The 25,074-nt window shown below is 55.6% G+C and overlaps 3 protein-coding genes across 9 annotated transcripts; 1 reads left to right on the top strand and 2 right to left on the bottom strand.

The window, feature by feature from the left end:
• Positions 1–888: 888 nt before the first annotated feature.
• Positions 889–10,795, top strand: CATSPER1 (cation channel sperm associated 1). 3 transcript variants are annotated; one of them, XM_054525601.1, is made up of 12 exons: positions 889–2,402; positions 4,502–4,714; positions 5,693–5,806; positions 5,929–6,076; positions 6,387–6,478; positions 6,618–6,761; positions 6,945–7,008; positions 7,183–7,255; positions 7,372–7,432; positions 8,644–8,719; positions 10,373–10,487; positions 10,631–10,795. In XM_054525601.1, the coding sequence occupies exons 1-12, from the start codon at positions 1,073–1,075 to the stop codon at positions 10,655–10,657; spliced, it is 2,457 nt and encodes an 818-aa protein (XP_054381576.1). In that variant the 5' UTR covers positions 889–1,072; the 3' UTR covers positions 10,658–10,795. The 3 variants fall into 3 exon arrangements, 1 of the variants encoding a protein (XP_054381576.1); XR_008511559.1 differs by having other exon boundaries at positions 959–2,402; positions 8,644–8,758; XR_010141692.1 differs by lacking the exons at positions 6,945–7,008; positions 10,373–10,487; positions 10,631–10,795 and having other exon boundaries at positions 959–2,402; positions 8,644–8,655.
• A 3,138-nt stretch (positions 10,796–13,933) lies between these two features.
• CST6 (cystatin E/M) lies at positions 13,934–16,544 on the bottom strand. Its single transcript, XM_002821490.6, has 3 exons — positions 15,191–16,544; positions 14,540–14,665; positions 13,934–14,174 (listed from the first exon to the last, which is right to left on the bottom strand). The coding sequence occupies exons 1-3, from the start codon at positions 15,452–15,454 to the stop codon at positions 14,091–14,093; spliced, it is 474 nt and encodes a 157-aa protein (XP_002821536.4). The 5' UTR covers positions 15,455–16,544; the 3' UTR covers positions 13,934–14,090.
• Positions 16,545–23,302: 6,758 nt separating this feature from the next.
• BANF1 (BAF nuclear assembly factor 1) lies at positions 23,303–25,073 on the bottom strand. 5 transcript variants are annotated; one of them, NM_001131955.1, is given in 3 exon segments: positions 23,303–23,824; positions 24,077–24,215; positions 24,879–24,958. In NM_001131955.1, coding segments are annotated over 2 exon segments (270 nt in total). In that variant the 5' UTR covers positions 24,200–24,215; positions 24,879–24,958; the 3' UTR covers positions 23,303–23,677.
• Between the last annotated feature and the right edge of the window lies 1 nt (position 25,074).

Raw genomic sequence — 25,074 nt, forward strand, 5'->3', positions numbered from 1 at the left:
CCTGTAATCCCAGCTACTCAGGGGGCTAAGGCAGGAGGATCACTTGAACTCGGGAGGCAGAGATTGCTGTGAGTGGAGATCGTGCCACTGTACTCCAGCCTGGGTGACAGTGAGACTGTCTCAAAAAAAAAAAAAAAAAAAACATGGGCCGGGCGTGGTGGCTCATGCCTGTAATCCCAGCACTTTGGAAGGGCGAGGCAGGCAGATCATGAGGTCAGGAGATCAAGACCATCCTGGCTAACGTGGTGAAACCCCATCTCTACTAAAAATAGAAAAAGTTAGCTGGGCGTGGTGGTGGGCGCCTGTAGTCCCAGCTACTTGGAGGCTGAAGCAGGAAAATGGCATGAACCTGGGAGGCGGAGGTTGCAGTGAGTCGAGATCGTGCCACTGCACTCCAGCCTGGGCGACAGAGCGAGACTCCATCTCAAAAACAAACAAAGAAAGAAACAAACAACAACAACAAAAACCATGTATTATGCTGTTAATATAAGGCTGACATATCTTAACTTTTTTTGATCCTGTGGGCTAGGTACTATTATTGCCATTTTACAGAGGAAGAAACTGAGGCACGGGAAAGTTCAGCAACTAGCCCAAGGTCACACACCTACTTATGAGGGAGTCAGGCAGTCTTCACCCCAGAGCCAACTGATCTCTAGATGGGACTGGAGACTGGACCACTTGGACCATTTTCTTTCCAACAACAGGGCTAAAGTAGCTGATGAAGCCATGGCGCCCCCATGGACTTCTTTGTCCAGCTTTGCCAGTGACCCGTGGGGTCACCTTGGTCCAGTCCTTCCCTTTTCTTGACCTCGGTTTCCTCGTTTACAATGAAGGAGTTTGACATAGTAATTCTTGATTCCGAACTGTAGCCCAGGAAGAGGCACTTGGGAATGAGGCCCTGGCCTGCTGGTGACATCACAGAGGGGAGAGTTCCACGAGAATAGTCAGGCCTTTCTGGAAGCCCAGTGCCACAGTCTGCACTGAGCTCGGCTCAGGAAAGAAGGGAAATCCAGGCGGGGCCTGTTGGGCCCAGGTCTTGAGCTCTGTTTGCTCCAGAGTTCCCAGCACAGTCATGGATCAAAACTCAGTGCCTGAAAAGGCTCAGAATGAGGCAGACACCAATAATGCAGATAGGTTCTTTCGCTCTCACTCATCACCCCCACACCACAGGCCAGGCCACAGCGGAGCTCTCCACCATTACGAGTTGCACCATCACGGCATGCCCCACCAACGTGGTGGATCTCACCACCCTCCGGAGTTCCGAGGCTTCCACGACCAAGCCTTGTCCTCCCATGTCCACCAATCTCACCACCACAGCGAGGCACGGAATCATGGCAGAGCCCATGGCCCCATAGGCTTTGGCCTGGCTCCCTCTCAAGGCGCCGTCCCCTCCCACCATTCCTATGGTGAGGACTACCATGATGAGCTCCAGCGTGATGGCCGGAGGCATCATGATGGGTCCCAATACAGTGGGTTCCATCAGCAGAGTGACTCCCATTACCATAGGGGGTCTCACCATGGCAGACCCCTACATCTCGGTGAGAATTTATCCCACTATTCCTCTGGCATGCCCCACCACAGCGAGGCTTCCCACCATGGTGGGTCCTACCTGCCCCATGGACCCAGGCCCTACAGTGAGTCCTTCCACCACAGCGAGGCTTCCCACCACAGCGGGCTCCAACATGATGAGTCCCACCATCACCAAGCCCACCACCATGACTGGTCCCATCATCATGAAGCCCACCACCATGGCTGGCCCCACCATCACCAAGCCCACCACCATGACTGGTCCCATCATCATGAAGCCCACCACCATGGCTGGCCCCACCATCACCAAGCCCACCACCATGACTGGTCCCATCATCATGAAGCCCACCAGCATGGAAGGTCTCCTCATCACGGAGAGACCCTTTCTCCTCATTCCTCTGTGGGGTCCTACCAGCGTGGGCTATCTGACTATCACAGCGAGCACCACCAAGGTGATCACCACCCCAGTGAGTACCACCATGGCGAGCATCCCCACCACACACAGCACCACTACCACCGGACCCACCAGCACCGAGACCACCATCAGCACCGAGACCACCACGGCGCGTATCATTCCAGTTACCTCCATGGCGACTACCAGGACAGGGACTACGTCCAGAGCACTTCCCAGCTCTCTATCCCACACACGTCCTGGAGCCTGATTCATGATGCCCCCGGCCCTGCTGCTTCTCGTACAGGAGTCTTCCCCTCTCACGTGGCACACCCACGGGGCTCGGCTCACAGCATGACTCGGTCCTCCAGCACAATCCATTCACGTGCCACCCAGATGTCCAAAAAAGTCCATACCCAGGATATCTCCACCAAAGATTCAGAAGACTGGCGCAAAGAAGAGGGGCAATTTCAGAAACGCAAAAGTGAGTCTTTGCCGGGCCCCCCATGCCAACTCCTGCTGCCTGGCGCAGGATCCAGACCTGATCTCGGCCCCGCACTGTCCTTCGGCAGATCATAAGGCCCGACCCTCCTGCACAGGTCCCCCACTGGCTATTCACTGTCCTGACTGTTCATGGTCCCATCTTTTATTCCTTGAATTATGCACCTCTTTAGGCCATGAGGTGTTTGTTCATTCAGTCACTGCCTTATTTATTCATATGTCCACCAGTCAAACACTGATACTCATCCAGTGTGAGTGCGTGGCCTGCCTGGGCCATGGCAGCACAGGGAAAAATTCAACACAGTCGCTGCCCTTGAGGGGCCCAAGACTAGGGGTGGTCACTTAGCCGACCACAGATCATCCTGTGCTCAGGGCCTGCCCTCCTCAGAACATTTACCACGGTGGATCCTATCTGTCCAGATTTCTTCCACTCACCTGTGAGCTGCTTGAGGACAGAGATTAGGAACTAATGCCTGAATGAGGGCTTTATTGGAGGGCAAGGAAGGACCATGGCCTTTAGCTCATACTCCACCAAACTTTCTTCCTAGTAGTTCAATAAACATGACAACAGGCCAGGCGCGGTGACTCACGCCTGTAATCTCAGCACTTTGGGAGGCTGAGGCGGGCGGATCACTTGAGGTCAGGAGTTCGAGACCAGCCTGGCCAACATGGCAAGATCCTGTCTCTACCAAAAAAATACAAAAATTAGCTGGGCGTGGTGGTGCGCTCCTGTAATCCCAGCTACTCGGGAGGCTGAGGCAGGAGAATCGCTTGAACCCAGGAGGCAGAAGTTGCAGTGAGCCGAGATCGTGCCACTGCACTCCCGCCGGGGTGACAGAGCAAGACTCCGTAGAAAAAAAAAACAAAAAACAAACAAATAGGCCGGGTGAGATGGCTCACATCTGTAATCCCAACACTTTGGGAGTCCAAGGTGGGTAGATTGCTTGAGGTCAGGAGTTGGAGACCAGCCAGGCCAATATGGCAAAACCCTGTCTCTACCAAAAAAAAAAATACAAAAATTAGCCAGGTGTGGTGGTGCGTGCCTGCAATCCCAGCTACACAGGAGGGTGAGGCAGGAGAATCACTTGAAGCTGGGAGGCGGAGGTTTTAGTGAGCCAAGATCGCGATACTGCACTCCAGCCTGAGCAACAGAGCGAGACTCCATCTCAGAAAACAACAACAAACAAAATATGACAATAGTCTCAGGAACAAGCAGAGAGGGGCAAGTGTGTTATTAAATGGGGACAGGAAAGGCAGCCCAGAAGAGGGAACATTTCATCAGGACCTGAAAGGGAGAGGATAAGTTTACCAAGAGGATGGGATGATGAGGAGGGTGGGTTTTCCATGTGTGAGTTGCCATTGGAGCAAAGAAAGGCATGGAGGCATAGGAGCGGGAGCCCTCAGGATCCCCAGAAGCCAACTCCAAATCCCCAACAGGCTGGCCACTGCCACAGAAGGCACAGGACCAGCCTGTTGGGGATTTGTTGGCTAGGCTGGTCTCAAACTCCTGGCCTCCAGTGATCCGCCTGCCTCAACCTCCCAAAGTGCTGCGATTACAGGTGTGAGCCATTGCTTCCGGCCACAATTATCCCCATTTTAAAGACAACAAAACTGAGACACAGAGCAGTAGTGAAGTCGCGCAGCTGCTTACGCAGAGCCAGGGAGAGCCTGGGAATCCGGGCTTGTGTGAGGCTCATGCTGAGGAGAGAGAGGGCACTGGGTGCTGGGGACAGCCCTGAGCGCACCCCTGTGTCCCTGCAGAATGGTACTTAATGGCCTTGGACTCCATATTCTTCTGCATCTACGTGGTGGAAGCCCTGGAGGCCAGGAGTTCGAGACCAGCCTGGCCAACATGGTGAAACCCTGTTTCTACCAAAAATACAAAAATTAGCCGGGCGTGGTGGCAGGCACCTGTAGTCCCAGCTACTTGGGAGGCTGAGGCACGAGAGTTGCTTGAACCCGGGAGGCAGAGGGCCGGCAAGCAGGCAGGAGTGACCATGGACGCTGAGCCAGGCTGGAGGGTGCCTGGGACCTCGTGTCCCGCCTTGCACACACTTGACTTTCTGGCCCTGTTCCTTTCAGCCGGCCGGCTCCAGCGGACCCGCAAGAAGGGACACTCTACCAATGTCTTCCAGTGGCTGTGGGAAAAGCTAACCTTCCTCATTCAGGGCTTCCGGGAAATGATCCGGAACCTGACCCAATCCCTGGCCTTTGAAACTTTCATCTTCTTCATCGTCTGCCTCAACACCGTCATGCTGGTGGCCCAGACCTTCGCTGAAGTCGAGATCCGGGGCGGTAAGAGCCAGGGAGTCCTGTTCCCATGGAGAAGCCACCAATGCTGTTCCAGGACCTCCGTGGGCCTGATCCAGTGCCGGGAGGTTTATAGGACTCAGCTCACTTGATACTCACCCCTGGGAAGTAGATGGCCTTGCCCAGTGTTAGAGAGCGTCTCAGCAAGACCCCGCTGAGGTCGGCCGGCCCGAGACAAAAGGACCGGCTAGGCGGGAGGCGGTGCTGTTCGCGCCGCAGCCACTAGGGGGCGCATCTGCTCCAAATGTGCGGCTGAGGGCGGGCGGGCGCCTGGAGCCCGAGCTTCGCGGAAGGGCCGGGAGCCCGAGAAGGCCCTGGAGGGGCGAGGGTGGAAGGCCGGGGAAGGCTGGGCCCTCCAACGCCGTGGAGCAGGGTGAAGGACAGGAGGTGCCCGGCTCGCTGTCTCAGGCTCCATTCTAAGCACTTCGCTTGTGTTCATGCATTTAATGCTCACAACTCTATCAAGTGGACTTCAATTATCCCCATTTTATTTTATTTTATTTTATTTTAGACGGAGTCTCGCTCTGTCGCCCAGGCTGGAGTGCAGTGGAGCGATATCACTGCAACCTCCGCCTCCCGGGTTCAAGTGTTTCTCCTGCCTCAGCCTCCCAAGTAGCTGGGACTGCAGGTGCCCGCCACCACACCCGGCTAATTTTTGTATTTTTGGTAGAAATAGGGTTTCACCATGTTGGCCAGGCTGGTCTTGAACTCCTGGCCTCCAGTGATCTGCCCGCCTCAACCTCCCAATGTGCTGTGATTACAGGTGTGAGCCACTGCTCCCGGACACAATTATCCCAATTTTAAAGACAAGAAAACTAAGACACAGCAGTAGTGAAGTCGCGCACCTGCTTAGGCAGAGCTGGGGAGAGCCTGGGAATCCGGGCTTGTGTGAGGCTCATGCTGAGGAGAGAGAGGGCACTGGGTGCTGGGGACAGCTCTGAGCGCACCCCTGTGTCCCTGCAGATTGGTACTTCATGGCCTTGGACTCCATATTCTTCTGCATCTACGTGGTGGAAGCCCTGCTCAAGATCATCGCCCTGGGCCTCTCGTACTTCTATGACTTCTGGAACAATTTGGGTGGGTGGGGCCGGGGCCAGGCTGTGTGTGTTTAGTCTGGGGGAGGCTCGGGATGAGAGAAGGATGGGGAAGGGGGTGCTGGTGTTGGGAGCCCGCCAGGCTCAGGCACCCCGTGCCCTCAGACTTCTTCATTATGGCCATGGCCATGCTGGACTTCTTGCTGATGCAGACCCACTCCTTCGCCATCTACCACCAAAGCCTCTTCCGGATCCTCAAGGTCTTCAAGAGCTTGCGGGCCCTGAGGGCAATCCGGGTCCTGCGGAGGCTCAGGTCGGTGGCCACGGCTCCCACCTGGGGTGGGGACTCCAAAGGAAGAGGGGACACAGACCAGGGCCCCCAAGAAATCCACTGTGACCTGCTCAAGGGATGGGGGCACAGGAGGCTGCTGACCCCAGCCTGCTTCTGCCTCCTGCCATGCACTGGAATCAGCCCCTTCATTTCTCCAGAGAGGGGCCAGGACTCACCCAAGTCACCAACAAGTCAGGAGCCTCCTGCCTTCAGCGCCAGCTGTGGCTGCTGGGCACAGACACACACCCCCGCCCCCCACCGGTGAATCAGCCCCTGCTCCTTCTGCCCACAGTTTCCTGACCAGCGTCCAGGAAGTGACAGGGATCCTGGGCCAGTCCTTGCCATCCATCGCAGCCATCCTCATCCTCATGTTTACCTGCCTCTGTATCCTGGTGCTGCAGGGGCTGGGGTGGGGGCCTGAGGGGCTGCGGTGAAAGGGGTGCAGGGAGCAGGGATGGGGCAGGATAAGGGGCACTGGGGCAGGGATAGCACCCGAGAGCTGAGTTTGGCCCTGAACAGCCAGTCCTCTTCTCCGCGGTCCTCCGGGCACTGTTCCGAAAATCTGACCCCAAGCGCTTCCAGAACATCTTCACCACCATCTTCACCCTCTTCACCTTGCTCACGCTGGATGACTGGTCCCTCATCTACCTGGACAGCCGTGCCCAGGGTAGGGCAGGCCCCAGGCTGCAGGGAGGGCCGGAGATTGGCGGGGTGGACCGGCCAGGGCTCAGTGACCCCATTGGCAAAGTGGGGCTTCTGATGCCTGCATGTCGGGGTGTGGGAAGGGAGCGGGTCATGGTTGGGGGTGGTGAGCACAGCCTGACTGTGCCCTCTGGCCTGCTCCCCCTAGGCGCCTGGTACATCATTCCCATCCTCATAATTTATATCATCATCCAGTACTTCATCTTCCTCAAGTGAGGACTCGCCCCTGCTCTGCTGCCCAGCACCACCCGCGCTTCCTCCTCTCCCCTGGGACCCTTACCCCAGCCCTCTCACCCTGGTCATGCCACGCTGAACCCACAAGAAGTATAGGGTGCCCCTCTCCTCTGGCCTCCTCGCTGAGGGCACACCCCTGTCCCTCTCCCCAGCCTGGTGATTACTGTCCTGGTGGATAGCTTCCAGACGGCGCTGTTCAAAGGCCTCGAGAAAGCGAAGCAGGAGGTACCGAGTGGGGTGGGACAGGTGGACCAGATCAGGAAGCTGGAGGAGCGAGGCCAGGGGCCTCCAGGGTTGAGCAGACCGGGGACTCTGGCAGATCTGAGGCCTCTTCTTCCCAGAGGGCCGCCCGGATCCAAGAGAAGCTGCTGGAAGACTCACTAACGGAGCTCAGAGCCGCAGGTACGGGCCTGGCCCGCCCTGGCCCCACCTGTCCGTCCTCAGTGGGGGCCAGTCTCTCCCTCCCCCTAACCTCCTTCCACAGTCACAGAATTCCAGACTCAGTTTTATAGTTTTAGAATTTGAGACTCAGGAGGACTTTAGTCCAGAGGACTCTAGAACAATCCTCCCAAAGCCAGTTAAACTGCTTGTCAAATCTTTTTTTTTTTTGAGATAGAGTCTTGCTCTGTCACACAGGCTGGAGTGTGGTGCTGCAATCTCTGCTCACTGCAACCTATGCTTCCTAGGCTCAAGCAGTCCTTCCATCTCAGCCTCCTGAGTAGCTGAAACTGCAGGCATGCGCCAGCACACTCGCCAATATATATTTTTTTTTTTAGTAGAGATGGGGTTTCACCATGTTGGCCAGGCTGGTTTCAAACTTGAACTCCTGACCTCAGATGATCCTCCCACCTCAGCCTCCCAAAGTGCTGAGATTACAGGCGTGAGCCACCATGTCTGACTGTGCTGGTCAAATCTTAAAAGACCTACTTGGGGCCGGGCACGGTGGCTTACGCCTGTAATCCCAGCACTTTGGGAGGCCGAGGCGGGCGGATCACCTGAGGTCAGTAGTTCAAGACCAGCCTGGCCAACATGGTGAAACCCTGTCTCTACTAAAAATAGAAAAATTAGCTGGGCATGGTGGTGGGCACCTGTAATCACAGCTACTCCAGAGCCTGAGGCGGGAGAATCACTTGAACCCGGGAGGCAGAGGTTGCAGTGAGCCGAGGTTGTGCCACTGCACTCCAGCCTGGGCGGCAGAGTGAGACTCCGTCTCAAAAAAAAAAAAAGAAAAAAAAAGTGTTCTAATTGGCTAGGCCTAAGTTACCTGTCCTTGAGGCTGGGGGGTGGGGCTAACTTCAGCCAGAGGACATGGACTGAAAGGGGGTATCCCTGAAGCTGGGGGTGGGGCTAACCTCAGCCAAAGGACATGTACTGAAAGGGGGTAGAAGTGATTTGTTCCTCAAGAAAATTGGGGCACTTCTTCCAGAAGTGAGGTGGGTGCTAGATGGGCAAACAAACAACGGGAACTGCATCGTGCTGCACGCCCAGATAAGCAACCTCCTGGAGCAGCCTGGCCAGAAACTCCGTTAGCCCTTATCTTCCTGACACATAGGGTTCCTCTGCCTCCTCTCCAAATCCAGGCCTTGACCTCACCCTTCTTTCTCTACGTCCAGAGCCCAAAGAGGTGGCGAGTGAAGGCACCATGCTGAAGCGGCTCATCGAGAAAAAGTTTGGGACCATGACTGAGAAGTGAGGAGACAGGAAGGGAGCGAGGCCGGGGGTCTGAGGGTGAGGCCTGGGGGCCTGGCTGGAGGGCTGGGAGGGAAAGGGACATTGCCTGCCCCTCTAGAAGGGGATGGAGCGCTGAGGCTTGTGGATGAGCCTGTGGGTGCCACGAGGAGACCCTGGGTGGCTTCTGCACATCCAGAGGTGTGTGTGCCACCTGGCTAATCGCAGCAGCAGGGACTCCACCCATTCCTTCACCCCAGAACCATCCCCAACGTTTGTCAAGTCTGGGCCCTGTGAGGGCTCCAGGGACTCAAAGAGGACACAGATTCAGCCCCTGCCCATGAGGACCCCACCTCTGAAGACCTGTGTTGGGCCATGGAGAATGAGTAGACTTCAGCCAAGTGGAGGGATAATGAGGCAGTTGGAGGAACAGCTTAGATCAAGGCCTGGAAGTCAGATGCTCAACCTCCATTCCTGTCCACTTGAGTGGCCAGCTGGGCCAGGACATTTGGGGACTCATGCTGTCCCCATGAGAAGGATCTCTGGGGAACCAGGCCTTGGAGCACCAGGAGCCCTGCCCAAGCCTGGTAAACCCTCATGTATCTTTCTCTTTTTTTCTTTTTTTTTTTTTTTTTTGAGACAGGGTCTCACTCTGTCACCCAGGCTGGAGTGCAGTGGCACAATCTAGGCTCACTGCAACCTCCGCCTCCTGGGTTCAAGCGATTCTCCCACCTCACCCTCCCGAGTAGCTGGGATTACAGGTGTATGTCACCACACCCGGCTATTTGTGTGTGTGTGTGTATTTTTTTAGTAGAGACAGGGTTTCACCATGTTGGCCAGGCTGGTCTCGAACTCCTGACCTCAAATGATCCACCTGCCTCGACCTCCCAAAGTATTGGGATTACAGGCATGAGCCACCGCGCCTGGCCTCTCACTTATCTTTCAAACTCAGCTCATTGACGCTGCCTCCAGAAGTCTTTCCAGGCCTCCAGCATCGGGCAAGGTTTCCCTCCTCTGGGCCCTTCAGAACCCAACTTCACGCCTCAAAGTGTCAGCAGCTGTCTGGCTCTGAGGGCAAGCTGTCTCTCGTTCATCTCCATCTCCTCAGAGCACCTTGCTGTGTTCATTGTTTCCAGTGTTCCTTGATGAATGGGTTGACAAGATGGCGGGGCGGGTGTGAATGGGACAATGGGTAATGCGGTGGGCGGATAAGTGGGTGGAGGGACAGGTGGGTGACTGACTACACAGCATGGTGAAGGTGTCAATGGGTGGGTGGGGGGTGGCTACAGGGAAGAGCAGGTGGATGGAGGAGGAGGTGAGTTGTGAGTGGCTGGAGGGCTGGATGGGTGAGTGACTGGATAAGGAGGTGGGTGGATGGATGGGCGGATGGTTGAGTGGGCGTATGGGGAGGAATGGGGCAGACAAATGGGTGGGTGGAGGGATGGGTGGTTAGGAAGATGAACTATTAAACCCAGAAGCCTCTGCGCTACAGGCAGACTTGGGCGCTTTCTCGTATCTGGAAAAGGAGACCTCCTGGAAATGGAGGTCTGCAGTCATATAAATTTTGTGGGGAGGAGGCAGGCAAGAAGAGCCTCTGGGTGGTTCTGGGGTCCAGTAGGCCCAGCCAGCAGGTCAGCCCAGCCCCTGTCTCTGTGACCCGCCGCCCACCCGCAGGCAGCAGGAGCTCCTGTTCCATTACCTGCAGCTGGTGGCAAGCGTGGAGCAGGAGCAGCAGAAGTTCCGCTCCCAGGCAGCCGTCATCGATGAGATTGTGGACACCACATTTGAGGTGAACCAGGCAGGAGCGGGAAGGGGCCGGCGAGGGGAACCCCAGGGGCTTGTAGCTAGAAATGGCTCCGAGTAACTCCCATGGGAATTGCGGAGGGCAGAGTCTGGCTCATTCACCCACCCGTGCCCCACTAACCCCTGCAGGCTGGAGAAGAGGACTTCAGGAATTGAACCCAGGAGGACACCAGATACAGACTTCAGCCCCTGGCAGTCTGCCCACCTGGGTGCACTGGGACGGGTCCCCAGATCTGCTGGAATGATTGTCCGGGCCCTGCAGAGCAGGGGCCCCAACAGAGTTTTTAAACCCCAGGAGGCTCCATGTCCTCACTGGCTAGGCCAAGGCGCAGGGAAAGGAATTGGTGCACAGCACAAACGAGTGTGCGCCAGTGTTGCATGTGACAGGGGCTGCTCTCGGATCTCCTCCAGCCCTACCGGGGCCCGCATGCTAGCTCAGCCCAGCAGCGCATTAGCAGCAGCTGGAGGGATGAGGCAGAACGTGGGCTGAGCTCAGGTGCCGGCAGTGCCGGGAGGGCCGAGGAGGCAGTAACCCTGCTTTGGGGAGGAAGGCCCATCTGGCCCAAGAGTGGGGAGAAAAAGAATAGGCCTGAACACCCCAGGGTTACCAAGGCCTGGGGACCCAATGGGCTCTAGGAATGGGGACTCAGAGCCCAGGAACTCAGTCCCGCCAGGACCCTCAGCTCCAGTAGAAGAGCACCAACCAGATGGGGATATCATGAACCCAGAGGTCAGAGGTCATTGCCATATCCTGCCCTTTCTGGGGTCAGACTCTAGAGCCCCACTGAGGGGAGGTGGAGTCGGGGCTGCTCAAGTCCTTCTGGCCTCAGGGCAAGGGGCGGGCAGGGATGTGTGGAGGACCCTGCTGCTGGGAGAGGGAAGCAGGGAATAAGGCTGAAGGCTGCGCCCCACTGCCTGCTCTAGGACTTAGATGACCTCCCAGACTGATAGCCTGAGCCTAGGCTGGATGTCCAGAGCCCCTGTCCCCATGACTGGGGGTGACAGTGGGACACTGGCCTATGCTGGGTGCTGGAGACCTATCACTGAGTTAAGTTCAAGCCTCACCCTGGCCCCAGGGGTCTCTCCTTGAGTGGAGGGTTTTCCATTATCTACAACAGCCATCTCACCTCTAGTAGAGGCAAATCCAGGGTGCAGTTCAGGCTGGAGGGAGTCAGGAGCTGGAGCTGAAGGGCAATAGTTTTTTGCCAACCCTCCCATCTCTGGGCCAGACCAGTCAGTGCTGGAGCTTCCAGGGTCCCAGGACAGAAGAAGCACCTCTCCTCCCTGGTCTGGCGGAAGGCACTGGCTGGCCCAGGGCCCAGGAATAGACTATGCGGAGGAAATGCCATCTGGGATTCAGGCACAGATTCCAGGGGCGGAGAGGTCACCGGGCAGGCGTCTCTGGGCCTTACTTCTCTTCACCACCTCACACATTCATTCAGCAGGCATTTCCTGCCACCCACCCTGTGCCTGCCCCATGCTGGGAGTCCCTGCTTGGTGGACATGGGAGCCCTTCCAAGCAGCAGGCCCCATACACACCCTGGGCTGTCTGAGCTGCCACATCTGACAACCTTGAGCAGAAGCAGGGCTGGATGTCGTCTCCTGGGTCCCCAGCTCCTGTCAAATGCCACCCCTCAGCTGCTCACTCCCAGGTGGGACCCAGGGTCTACTTCCCGTTTCCCCGTCTCTACCCCAATCTGGCCTCCGAAGGCCGACGGCAGGGCCTGGGAGCTGGGGCTGCTGCTTATTAGGCCCCAGCCTTGGGCAGGGGACCAGGCAGGCACAAGCAGGGTGTGAGGCCTTGTCAGAAAGGAAGGGCCGTGGGATGCTCTCCGCAGCCACTGCAGTGCTGCCTGCCTGGGCCTGATGGTGCCGATACCTAGCACCCCCAAGGCCCATATCCCAAGTGTGGGTGTGTGCTTGTGCATCTGAGGAACCTCTGGGTGTGGCATGTGGGTCCTTGGGTTGTGTCTGAGTTTTGTGTGTACATCTCCAGGTTGTTTCTCTAGGGTGTGTTGCTTCTGTGCTCATGAGTTGCTAGGCTGTATTTCTCTGGGTATGCATGTGATATCTGCCAGCATCTGAGTGTGTGCTGTGGGTGTCTGTGTGGGTTTGTCTGGTGTGTTGTGCTTTGGGTGTGTGCGTGTGTATATGTATGGGGGGTATGAATTGCAGCCACAAATTCAGATGTGCAAATGTTGCAATGCTGTTTTCTTCTTCTTTTTTTATTTTTAATCTTTTTGAGATGGAGTCTCGCTCTGTCTCCCAGACTGGAGTGCATTGGCACAATCTCGGCTCACTGCAACCTCTGCCTCCTGGATTCAAGTGATTCTCCTACCTCAGCTTCCTGAGTAGCTGAGATTATAGGCACCTGCCACCACACCCAGATAATTTTTGTATTCTTGGTTGAGATGGGGTTTCACCATGTTGTCCAGGCTGGTTTTTTTTTTTTTTTTTTTTGAGACGGAGTCTGGCTCTGTCGCCCAGGCTGGAGTGCAGTGGCAACATCTCGGCTCACTGCAAGCTCCACCTCCTGGGTTCACGCCATTCTCTTGCCCCAGCCTCCCGAGTAGGTGGGACTACAGGCGCCCGCCACTACGCCCAGCTAATTTTTTGTATTTTTAGTAGAGACGGGTTTCCACCGTGTTACCCAGGATGGTCTCGATCTGCTGACTTCGTGATCTGCCCTCCTCAGCCTCCCAAAGTGCTGGGATTACAGGCATGAGCCCGGCCGCAATGCTGTTTTGTTTAAATGACATTACATTGAATCTGTCCCCTCACCCCTCCTGTGGGCGATAGACAAGCTCTGTCCCTCTACGGCTCCCAGTCTAGCCCCTTTCAGGTGTCTTGCCCAGGGCAAGGCATGAGAGGCGTCCTTGTGGTGTGGAGCCCATAGTGTGGACTGAGAGGCGCTGTCCTAGCCCTCGTGCTCTCTTGGCCTGCAGGGACTCTGCCATCATTGGGCCACACGCAGGTGGAGGAATCTTTATAGGCTGGGAGCTCAGTGTCCTGGGTGAGGACACTGCCTGGTTGAAGCCCCCCATGCCACCCATGAGCTCCACCTGGGGCTGAGCAGGAGCAGAGCACAGACTCCTCCTCAGAGTGCTCCCAGGCAGCCGGCCCTGTTCTTATCTCAGGCCATCGCCCCTCCTCTGTGAGTCTGCCCCCACCCCTGACCTCTGAGAATATTGGGAGTCTCTGGCTGTGTGTGGGGGCTCTAAGGTTTGTTCCTCTACGCCTGTGATGCTGGGTTGTTTGGGGGGCTCCACATTTGGAGGCTCAGCCCTGCACCTTCAGCACTGTCTGGGCTGGGACAGCAGCAGCTCTGCTGCAGGTGGCAGGGTGACCTCTCAGCTTGGGCTGGGGAGCTGGGAGCTGCCAGAAGTCGGAGTGGGGGATGGGGGCAGAAGCAAAGCACTTGGAAGAAACCAATGCGAGAAGCAGCACTGGCCATTTATTGTGACAGATATGGCCCATGGACCTGAAGTGCCCTCCACCACGGCCCCAAACCCAATGGCCTTCGCCCTCGGGGACTTATCACATCTGCACACAGTTGTGCTTTATCACATCTGCACACAGTTGTGCTTTATCACATCTGTACACAGTTGTGCTTTAGGAGCTGAGAGGAGTTCTGCCAGGGTACCACAAGGACCTCAAAGTCACAGCGCAGCTTCTGTAGAGAGAATATGGGGGAGAAGGAGGGGTGAGCCCAGCCTCGACCTGTCTCCTCCCAACAGCCAGCCCTCTGCCTGCCAGGCCACTCCAGGCCAAGAGAGGGACAATCACTGACCCAACGGATGTCAAGCCACATGTCTGGGGCGAGACTCCAGATCTTGGTAGCCAACTTCCCCATTCCCGAGGGAAGCCCCAGCTTCCTTTCTGCACCCCATCTTGGCCCAGAGGCTGACTCATCCAGAAGGACGACAGGTTCAGCCAGACATCTAGACATCTACGCGTCCAGCCAAACCAGTTCAGGATGGACAACCCGAGTGCCTGAGGCTCTGGGGAGGGCTGGGGCTGGAGGAGCCCAGCTGTTACCTCCTGCTGCGCCCCTGCCGCCAGGGGGCAAGTGGTGAGGTCTACGTGGTCTCCAGTGACCCTGGTCTTGCGGCAGTCTGTGCTCCCCATCTCCATCGTCAGGAAGTACTTGATGCCGGCCACCAGCTGGGGACATAGGGTAGGGGCAGGTCAGGGGTCTTGACCCTTGATCCTCACTTCTCACCTCTTGATATATTCTCCTGTTGCCCCCAGGCACTCAGGTGGGGAGAGAGGGAGAGGGGATGATTCAGACCCGGGGTGGGGGGTGGGGGAAGTTCTGATGGGGATGGAGGGTGGAGAGGCCTGGAGGCTGAGCCCCACCAGCAGCCTTGGCAGACATCAGACATGCCCCATCTAGGGAGCTGCCCACTGTCCCCACCTGCCTTCCCTCCTCCCCGATCCACCCCATCAGGGCAGACTAGGACCAGGCAAGCCAGGAAAGCAGGTAGTGCAATACAGGGTTTAATTATGTCTTTCCTTGAAATTTAGATGGTTGTCCATCGTGGAGTTTCAGCATTAATTCGATTTTTAAAATATTGCATGAAAATATCCCGATTGCGCTTTTAGGCCCCCTTCATGCACGCCCGGGCAGCGCCTGTGGTCTCCGCCATCTGGGCCGGGTGTCCCCTCCCAGCACCCCGCCCGCCGCACCTGGCTCTGCGCCTTGATGATGTGCGTGTCTCGGAAGTAGTAGAGGCTGTTGCTGCCCATGTTGTAGCTGGCCACGGCCGCCTGCGCCGCCTTCTGCACCTGCGGGTCGTCGGGCGACAGGTCCCGGAGTTCTCCGACCATGCGCTCCTGCGGCCGGGCCCGGGCGTCGCGGGGCAGCGCCAGGAGGCAGAATGCGACCAGGGCCAGGCCCAGCGCCAGCGGGAGGTTCGAACGCGCCATGGCCATCAGTGCCGTCGGAGCCATCAGAGCCGTGAGTGCCGAGCCCGCGGCCGCGCAGCTTTTACCCGCTGGGCCGCCCCGCCCGACGCCCGCGATGCGCCCCCGCGGCCCGGAGCTGGGGCGGGGCTCGAAGTTGCCGGCTTCCGGGGTCCTGCGAGGTTCAGGGAGCCCAGGAGGCCGAGGGGGCGGCGCGCACCCGCGTGCCAAGACGCTTCCCTGCCCTCCAGGACACACCTGGCCCGGGGAGGGAGAGGACAGCGACGGTCCCCAGCAACAAGTGCCAGTACAGGGACGGTTCACGGGAGGGCTGTCCAGAATGAACTACCAACCGCAGCTCTTCGTGGGCTCTTACTGTTGCCACCATTTCCTAGCTGTGTGACCTCGGAGAAGTCACTTAACCACTCGCTGCCTCAGTTTCCTCTTCTGTACAATGGGTGTTGTGAGGATTCAGTGAGCTGAAACAGGTAAAGTTCTTAGAAGAGGCCTGCTGTATAAACAGCAGGTGAGTAGGACACATTACTGCTCAGCGCTGCCTGACAACCTTCCCGGAGCACGAGTGACTAATGTTTTCACCTGGCCAGGCGCCTAGGCATGCTGGTAATTCCAGCACTTTGAGAGACCAAGGTGGGAGGACCACTTGAGCCAAGGGGTTCAGGGCGGTGAATCGTGATCTCACCACCGCACTCCAGCACTCCAGCCTGGGCGACAGAGCTAGACGCTGACTCAAAAAAAAAAAAAAAAAAAAAAAAAAAGAAGGCCGGGCCTGAGGGCTCACACTTGTAATCCCAGTACTTTGGGAGGCCGAGGCAGGCAGATCACTTGAGATCAGGAGTTCAAGACCAGCCTGGCCAACATGGTGAAACCCCGTCTCTACCAAAAATACAAAAATTAGCCAGGCGTGGTGGTGTGCACCTGAATTCCCAGCTACTCAGAAGGCTGAGGCAGGAGAATTGCTTGAACCTGGGAGGCGGAGGTTGCAGTGAGCCAAAATGGCACCACTGCGTTCTAGCCTGGGTGACAGAGAGAGACTCTGTCTCAAAAAAAAAAAGAAAAAGAAAAAGAAAAAAAATAGTTTCCACTTTACAGAGAAGGGAAAATGGATTTGCCCAAAGACACCCGCAGGAAATAAATGGTGACACTGGCTTGTGTGTGCTGACAGTCTAAGTCAAATCTGTGGTCTTAAACCAGACTGAGCCCACAGGACACAAACTGCCCAGAAGGAGGGGGTGTCAGTCATGTCAGCTCTGCCATCTTACTGACGGCATGGCTTTGGGCAAGTCCCTCAACCTCCCAGACAGAGCCTCCGTGCCCTCGTCTGAAAGACACCTTATCTCCTAAGTTTGTTCTGATATTGATGTTTCGAATCTGGCTCTCCTGTGGATACAGTGAGCATGTGCTGGAGGTACCAGCAAACAAGGCCCATGACTGTGTTTTTAAAGACTCCAATAATTGCCAGGCATGGTGGCTCACGCCTGTAATCCCAGCACTTTGGGAGGCCGAGGTGGGCAGATCACTTGAGGCCAGGAGTTCGAGACCAGCCTGGCCAACATGGTGAAACCCCATTGTAGCCCGCACGGACCTAGGGGGACTGAACAAAGCCAGGCAAACGTGGGAATAAAAGACAAGAGACAAAAGAGTATATCTGGAAGAAGGGGTCAGGGAGCACCTTGCCTCTAGTGGACAAGGGCCCTGAACTTTACACAGCCCTCTGTATGTAGTAGGCAAACGAGATAGCGAGAAAGGGAGGGTGATTGTCAGGTATGTCAGGTAATTGTCAATCAGCAGTTCGGTTTACAGCAGGCTTGTGAGACTGCATCCTTTGAACAATAGGTGCTAATTTTCTCAGTAGATAACTTCAGGGAGCCCAGTGCCAAGGATGTGGGACTTTGCCCACATCCTGCATTCGTGATAAACAGGTGGCTGTTTGATCATATAGCCTTCAGCAGAATGCTGAGTTGGTCACAATCCCTTTGGCCCTTTCGGCTCCCAACACCCCATCTCTACTAAAAATACAAAAATTAGCTGGGCGTGGTGGCGCACACCTGTAGTCTCAGCTACTTGGGAGGCTGAGGTGGGTGAATCACTTGAACCTGGGAGGCAGAGGTTGCAGTGAGCTGAAATGGCACCCACTGCACTCCAGCCTGGGTGACAGAGCAAGACTCTATCTCAAAAAAAAAAAAAAGACTCCAATAATTAATTGATTATTATTAATAGGTGGTGATCTATTAATCACACGGTAGCTCACACCTGTAATCCCAGGACTTTGGGAGTCGGAAGCAGGAGGATCACTTGAGGCCAGGAGTTTGAGACCAGCCTGGGCAACATAGTGAGCCCTTGTCTCTACCAAAAAATCTAAAATAAATTAGCTGTGCATGGTGGTGCACGCCAGCTACTCGGGAGGCTGAGGTGGGAGGATTACTAGAGTCTGGGAGGTCGAGGCTGCAGTGAGCAGTGATGGTGCCACTGCACTCCACCTGGGTGACAGAGCAAGACCCTGTCTCAAAAAAAAAGGAACAGATGAAAAGCAGTGTTGAAGTAGTCAACGCAAGAAAAGTCTGGATTTTGTTGAATTTTTTTGTGTGTGTGTGACAGAACTCTGTCAGCCAGGCTAGAGTGCAGTGGCGCTATCATAGCTCACTATACCTCGACTTCCTGGCTTCAAGCTATCCTCCCATCTCAGCCTCCCAAGTAGCTGGGACCACAGGCGCATGCCCCCATGCCTGGTTAATTTTTTTTCACACCTGGCTAATTCTTAAATTTTTTTGTAGAGATGGGGGTCTTACAGTAGTGCCCAGGTGGGTCTCGAATACCTGGCCTCAAGAGATCACGAGATCCTCCCACCTCAGCTTCCCAAAGCGCTGGGATTACAGGCAGGCCTTGGAATTATTTGTCTGCATTTTAGAGTTCAGTGTAGTTTGTATTTGTAATTCCATGTTGCTGGGGGGCAGGGACTTATTGTCCCTGGGGCACTAAGATCTTGCAGTGCTTAGAGCCTCCAGGGGCTTCACTGGGGCTTGGAAGAGGTGCTAGGTCACAGTACGTAAAGAGCAGCTGGGAGCCGTCACTGTGATGGATATTGTATGTAGGCATCCAGCGTGTCACCCTCCCTTCCTGATTCTGGGCCTTAGAATCCCAGGACCACAAAAGGAAGTGATTTCCCACACAGAGACCTAGACCAGAGCAGTCACTCATTTCCCAGGGCAGCTGCCAGCCTGCTACCTACCTCGCTTCCTCAGCCCAGCTGTGGAAAACCAACTCTGCCATCTTCCTGGGATTCCAAGGAACCTTCACAAGTTCCTGGCAGCCTCAGGTGTCTGGCTTAAAGGGACAGACTCCAGTTTGTGGAAGTGCTGGCCGAGCTTGAGTGAATCAGGAGGATGACGCCTGGCCAGGACTCTGAGCTGAAAGCCTGGGAGGGGTAGAGGAAGAGGCCCAGGATCGTGCCACAGGGGCGAGGTGGGAGAGGCAGCTCCCCTGGGCCTGCTGTCTCATCACTTGGAGCTTAGCCATGGCCACAGGTACCTCCAACAGCTCTCTCAAAAACTAGCCAAGGCCTGTCTGCGACTCACCAAGGGCGCTCACTCCACCTGCCACTGCTTTGTGCTGATGCCAAGGACTCTTTTGCAGTACGACCTAGCAATTTCTGAGCACTTTTCACCCACTGATTCTCACAAGCACTCTGAGGGAGCACACATTATCCTCACTTTGCAGATGAAAAAGTTAATCAGAGAGGTCGGGACACTTGTCTAAGGTCACACAGCTAGAAGTGTTATCTTGGTGAGAAAAGGTGGGGAGGATTAACAATGGTAAGAGCTCTTGCTGTGTGCCAGGCCTTGCACCAGGGATTCAATATATGTTCTTTCATTCCCATAGCAGCTCTGCACAGACAATGATTATTACCTCTTCCTACAAGGAGGAAATGGGAGTTCAAAGGGGAAGGGTTAGTGGTGGGTCCTGGTGCATGAGTCCTGGGCTGCTCCACAGGGGTATGAGGTCTGCTGTGCATGGTGTAGGGGTTGTTTCTTGCAGGTGGGGTGTCCCTGAGCAGACTTTCCCAGGGCCTGACTCCATCCCGTCTGGACCACTCTGGCTTCCAGGAGGTTTGGGCCAAGCGTGAGCTTGAGGTTGGTCAAATGTACTGGCCACAGGGCAGAGCCTCCAGTTTTTCAGTGGCCCAGACATCCCACCCCAGGTTGTCCTCAGCACCCCTCTCTTGCCCCTGACCTGATGGGTGGAGATGACCAGGGCAGGTTCTTGACATCTCCTTCCCTCTGGGATCAGGCTCTCCAAGGCTTTGATGCTTCCCCCAGAACCCTCTTCCTTGAACCTTCAGTTGGGCAGAGGATATTGCCCTCCCCCCAGGGCTCTGTAGCCCTATATCCTGGAAAGGAGATCTTTCGGCAAGGAAACCTGTAATCCAACAGGGATTAAAGCTCCCCTCTGGGGAGGAGCCCTCCTAAACGCTGCTGATTCACTGGTTGAATCTTCACAACCCTGCATCAGCTGGCAGAGGAGGCTGTAGCTCAGAGGAGTGAAGCAACTTGCTCCAGATCGCGTGGGGAGCAAAGGCCCAGAATCGGGCCTGGCTGGCTCTTCAAGGCTGCCGCCAGTCAAGGCTGGGAGTGACAGGAAAGAGCCCTGGTCCCCACAGGGAGGGGCCAGCCTGGAAAGGGATCAACAGTCACGAGCACCTGCTGGGAGCCTTCCATGCTGAGCAGGCTGCCGCGGGGCAGGGCTTGTGGTGGTCCAGGTAGCCTCTCCCTCTTCCTTTCTGGGGGCAGCAGGAGCCCTTCGGGACCCCGGAGTGCATGGGCTGGGTTCACACCAAGTTCTAGGCTGGCTCTGAATATTCATGACTAGACCGACTGAGGGGGTCAAGCTCTGGCTAGGTGTGATGGGGGGATGGGGTCAGTATTTGCTGATTTCCGGGCCCACCCATGTCGCAGGCTAGTGGGTGGCCAGGCATGTCCTGTTGGACACCACAGGCTGACACTTAGACAACCTGACTCCTACCCCTCACCAGCCAGGTCTGCTTTCTGTGCCAGCATTCCAAGCCATGGTCCCTTTGTCCTGCTGGCTGAATTGGGCTGGATCTGAGAGGCCACACTGTCACAAGGTACATTCTAGATGCCCTTTGTCTACTGCTGTCCCAGGACAGAGCCAAGAACTTGTGTGGGATGCAATATGGAGTCCTGATAAAGGATTTGTGGCCTGCCACCTGGTATATGCACTGCCTGCGCCCCAAGGGAGAGGTGAGAAGGCAGGTTCCAGCCCCTTCTATGGCAAAGCCTGTGGGTGAGCTGGGAAAGGCAGATGACAAGGAAATAAAGCAGACAGCATGAGCTGCAGGCTTCCAGCAGGGTCCCAGTGCCAGAGCCAGGCAAGGCCAAACCAGGAGGCCAGCGTGGGCAGGAGCCCAGGGAAGGGCTTCGTGGAGGAGGAGTCTCCATGACCTCACAGAGCACCAGCAACAATCTGGCAGCATCAGGGCTGAGGTGTGGTGAGGCCGGAGCCCTGCAAAGCCCCCACCTAAGCACACCAGGCCTGCGACAGCATCACAGCACAAGGGTCAAGGCTGAGGGGACTTATCCAGGAAGACATCAGAAACAGTCTGAAACGCGAGAGAGAGCCCTCGTGACCACCTCAGCCGGGCCTCAGACCAGCAGCCTCCCAGGAAGCGGCTTGAAGCACAAGCTGGGCCCTGCTGCAGCCACCCGGTGTCCCTTTCAGGCTGGGCCACTCGCACTTCCCGGTCCCAGCCTTGCACAGAACTCTCATCCCTACAAATAACAATTTAGTTTCTGACCTTTCACGCAATCGTTCCAGCCTCAGGTCTTTATTTTTGGTTTTCCTTTTATCTTTCTATTGTTGAGATGTAGCTAATACACAGAAAAGGGCGCAGAACATACACTTTTGGTCAATGCCTGTACCACCACCCATAGGTCAGAAACACAGGTCAGGGTAGGCAAAGCCCACCCTTAAGCCCTTCCACACCCTTCCCCAAAGATAATCCCTGTAGACTTTTTTCTTTACTATTTACCATAATCATTTCTTTTGTTTTCCTTCTAGTTTTACCATCTATGTAGGAATTCCTAAGAATTTGTTTGGCTTCATTTGCTATTGAGATTCGTGTTGTACACAACTATCAGTTGTTCATTTTCACCTCCGTCCAGTGTCCGGTGGCATGAGTGCCTATTTATCTACTCTAGTATTGACAGCCGCTAGCGTTGCTCCCAACAATGCAGCTGCAAACTCATCTAGGTCCTGCTGCAGGTGTTCGGGACTTTCTTCAAGGCAGTCCTGAGAGTGGAACTGCTTGATCACAGGGCGTGTCAGTTTTACTAAATAACACCCAACTGTCTTCCCAAATTGTTTAGACCAATTTATACTCCCACCAGCTGGGTATCAGTTCCTGTTGCTTCATTATCTCATCAATACTTGGTATTGTCCAACTTGAAAGTGTTTGCCAGTCAGGTGGGTGTTAATGGCATGTGATGTCTTATTACTAGCAATATGGGGCACCTTTCCTGTGCTTATTTACTGGGAGGGAACCCTTTTCTGTGGCCATCTTAGGTCTTTTACCCATTTTTCTGTTGTGCTGCCTATTTTTTTTTTTTGAGACAGAGTTTCATTCTTGTCACCCTGGCTGGAGTGCAATGGTGTGATCTCGGCTCACTGCAACCTCTGCCTCCCAAGTTCGATTCTCCTGCCTTAGTCTCCCGAGTAGCTGGGATTACAGGCGTGCACCACCACACCCGGCTAATTTTTGTATTTTTGGTAGAGATGGGGTCTCACCATGTTGGCCAGGCTGATCTTGAACTCCTGACCTCAGGTGATCCACCCACCTCGGCCTCTGAAAGTGCTGGGCTTACAGACGTGAGCCATCGCGCCCAGCCAGTCCGCTTTTTTCTCGATTGCAATTCTGTATGTGCTATGGAACTAGTCCTTTGTTGTTTATACTGCTGCAAATATCCTTTCCCTACAACCACCTCATTTTCCAAGTGGGGAAATTGAGGTTGAGAGAGGCTAAGCCACATGACCAAGGAACACATGGCCGGGTCCATGGGTTTCCAAGCTTGAGTTCCAGTCTGGCTACTTCCCAGGGGCAAGTCCATGGGCAAATTAGCCTCTCTGAGCCTCAAGTTTCCTCACCTGTAAAAGAGAAAATAATTATTTATTATTGTGAAAGAAAAAAATGTTTGCAAAGATTTTAGCTTCAAGCCTGGTTCATACTAAGTGTTCAAGAAATAATAGGGCTGGCCGGGTATGGTGGCTCACACCTATAGTCATAGCGCTTTGGGAGGCTTAAGGATCGCTTAAGGCCAGCCTCGGCAACACAGCAGGGCCCCGTCTCTATTAAGTTAAAAAGTAAACAAAAAGAACAGGACTAAAATGTACTGGGGTGTACTCCCCTCACATCCTTCCAGCTGTGATGGCCTGTGCTCCTTCTCCCTAAGAGACCACGGAAGATGGCAAGCACCCTGCCCACCCTTGCAGAGGCCGGGAGAGCAGATGATATGATGACTGGCAGGTGAACTCTCACCCACATCCGGCCCACCCTGTCTGGTACCTCTGACTCCCACTGACTTTTCCACCAGGTGCTGCCTAGCCCAGCTGTTGACTTAACTGACATATGGAGCACAGTCCATCTGGCTTCCAGGAAAAGATCCACCCACACCCTCTCCCACATCACTCGGGGATTGAGACACAAGTCACCTGCCTGAGGCCTACATGGCTAGGGTGGCTGCCCTCTGGGAGTGGAAGGGAAGCTGCCAGTTTCAGTCTCTACTGATAAGGAGTGAGGGAAACATGGTCAGTCCCTGGAGGAGAGGCAACTCCCAGCCCACTTGCTTTTCAGTGCACAAAGCCCAGTCATGAAAGCCACTGACTTTATTGATCTAAAAAACTTTACAAGGACAGTGACTGTTCTGCCAAAAAAGGAGCCAAATGGTATCAAACGGATTGAAAGTGAGGGTGGGGGTGAGGGACGGGGCCAGGAATCCATTCAGGAAATCTGGTAACTGTCACCAGGGAACTGGCAAGGGATAAAGGACGGGGGAGGCATGCAAGAGCGAGAATCCAAAAAAGTTGAAATGGTTAAGGGAGAAAACTCCCAAAAGACCCCGGAGTACGTCGGAGGTGAGTACGACAATAGCAATCTTTTCCTTCGTAGAGGACAGGGGAGGAGTCCCTACTCGGCTGCAAACTCTGGATGAGGGCTGGGGATTGAGAGCTTCCCACAGAGCATCACAAAAAGGCGTCGCACCACTCTCGAAGGCATCCGAAGCAGTCCCGGGACTGCTTGGCGTTGGCGCCACAAGTGTCCTTCAGCCATTCCCGGAAGAGGTCTTCATCTTTCTTTAGCACCAGAAACTGGCCAAGGACAACATAGGCCTGCAAAACAGGGAAAAGAAAGGGGCGTGCTGCTCAGTGCTCAGTGAAGGATAAGAGCAAGACAGCCATTCCTGTGCCATTCAGAGCACACAAGCCCAAGAAGCAGCGCGGGTTTTGCCCCCCTCTCCTCTCCACCAGGTGCCCAGGCTCTGGCAGCCTCTTCAGATTATACCTCACTGTCCATCCCCCAGCAGATGGACTCACTTCCCTCCCACCCCCTGCCTGCACCAGGTACACGCAGCCACCCCACACCTTGTCAAAGCCCCTTTCCTCCAGCTTCTTGCCCAGGACTTCACCAATCCCAGCCAGGCTCCCCACTGGCTTCTCCCCCATGGGCTCTGCCACGAAGTCTCGGTGTTTTTGGGAGGTTGTCATCTTGATCACGCTTAATCTAGGAATCCCAAAAAAAAGGCAGGTTAGGGCTGAAGACCTGGAACTCCTAAGGGCCCACTAGCAATCTCATAGTAAGAGGAAGCCAAGCCAGGGGTTACGGTGGCTTGCTCGATCCCCCTCATCCTGAAAGGAGAAAACAGGTCCAGGGAGACTCTTCCCTACTATTCTTAAGAAGAGTTTCTTCCTGCAGGACCTGGATTTTGATCCTGCCCCAGAGGAAAAACGATCCTGCCTAACAGGTGGCGCAAGCGAGGCAGTGGGAAGATTCCCAGAGTCAGTAGCCAGGGCTGCGCGGAAGCTGTCACTCCCTCTGTGACCTTGGCTGAACCAAGAAGACACTGACTCTGCCTGGAATGGCCACTTGGCGTGGAAAGCTAGCCAAAGGGTCTCTACCTACAGGGCGAAGCGCACACCTAGCGCTGCGCACACCGGCTCCCCGACCGCGGGGTTCACGCCGCACCGCAGCTCCGCCCCTACCGCGCGCCGCTGCGGCCCGCCCCTTCCCGCGGCCCGGCTCCCACGCGCCGCACCCCGCCCCCTCCCCGCAGCTCGGCCAAGCTCTCCCCAGGGCCCGCCACAGCGCCTGCGACCCCTCTCCTCCCCTTCTCCCCGCAACCCCTCTGGCCTCCAGCCAGGGCCCTGCTCCGCGGCTCGCGCTCACCGGCAACTTCAGTTCCCGTAACGGTTCCTCCCGCCACCCGGGCGCTCCTGCGGATACCTCAAGCCACTAGAACTTTCTTCCACTTCCGCTTCCGGGTCGCTTCAAGAGCCGCCTTTAAAAAAAAAAAAGAAACCTTCCACGTTGGGCACTTCTAGCCAGTTAGAGCTATAGAGTTGAGGCGCCCCGGACCTCGACG

This window comes from Pongo abelii, chromosome 9 (genome assembly GCF_028885655.2).
Source record: "Pongo abelii isolate AG06213 chromosome 9, NHGRI_mPonAbe1-v2.0_pri, whole genome shotgun sequence".
Taxonomy (NCBI): domain Eukaryota; kingdom Metazoa; phylum Chordata; class Mammalia; order Primates; family Hominidae; genus Pongo; species Pongo abelii.

Excerpts from the sequence above, each read along its gene's own strand:
- CST6 (XM_002821490.6), bottom strand. The coding sequence starts at position 15,454 with ATGGCTCCGACGGCACTGATGGCCATGGCGCGTTCGAACCTCCCGCTG. Across the intron at positions 14,666-15,190 it reads TCATCAAGGCGCAGAGCCAG|CTGGTGGCCGGCATCAAGTA; the intron begins GTGCGGCGGGCG and ends CTATGTCCCCAG. Across the intron at positions 14,175-14,539 it reads CGGCAGGGGCGCAGCAGGAG|AAGCTGCGCTGTGACTTTGA; the intron begins GTAACAGCTGGG and ends TTCTCTCTACAG.
- BANF1 (XM_009246123.4), bottom strand. The coding sequence starts at position 24,199 with ATGACAACCTCCCAAAAACACCGAGACTTCGTGGCAGAGCCCATGGGG. Across the intron at positions 23,825-24,076 it reads AGGAAAGGGGCTTTGACAAG|GCCTATGTTGTCCTTGGCCA; the intron begins GTGTGGGGTGGC and ends CCTGTTTTGCAG.
- CATSPER1 (XM_054525601.1), top strand. The coding sequence starts at position 1,073 with ATGGATCAAAACTCAGTGCCTGAAAAGGCTCAGAATGAGGCAGACACC. Across the intron at positions 5,807-5,928 it reads TGACTTCTGGAACAATTTGG|ACTTCTTCATTATGGCCATG; the intron begins GTGGGTGGGGCC and ends CCGTGCCCTCAG. Across the intron at positions 6,077-6,386 it reads CGGGTCCTGCGGAGGCTCAG|TTTCCTGACCAGCGTCCAGG; the intron begins GTCGGTGGCCAC and ends TTCTGCCCACAG.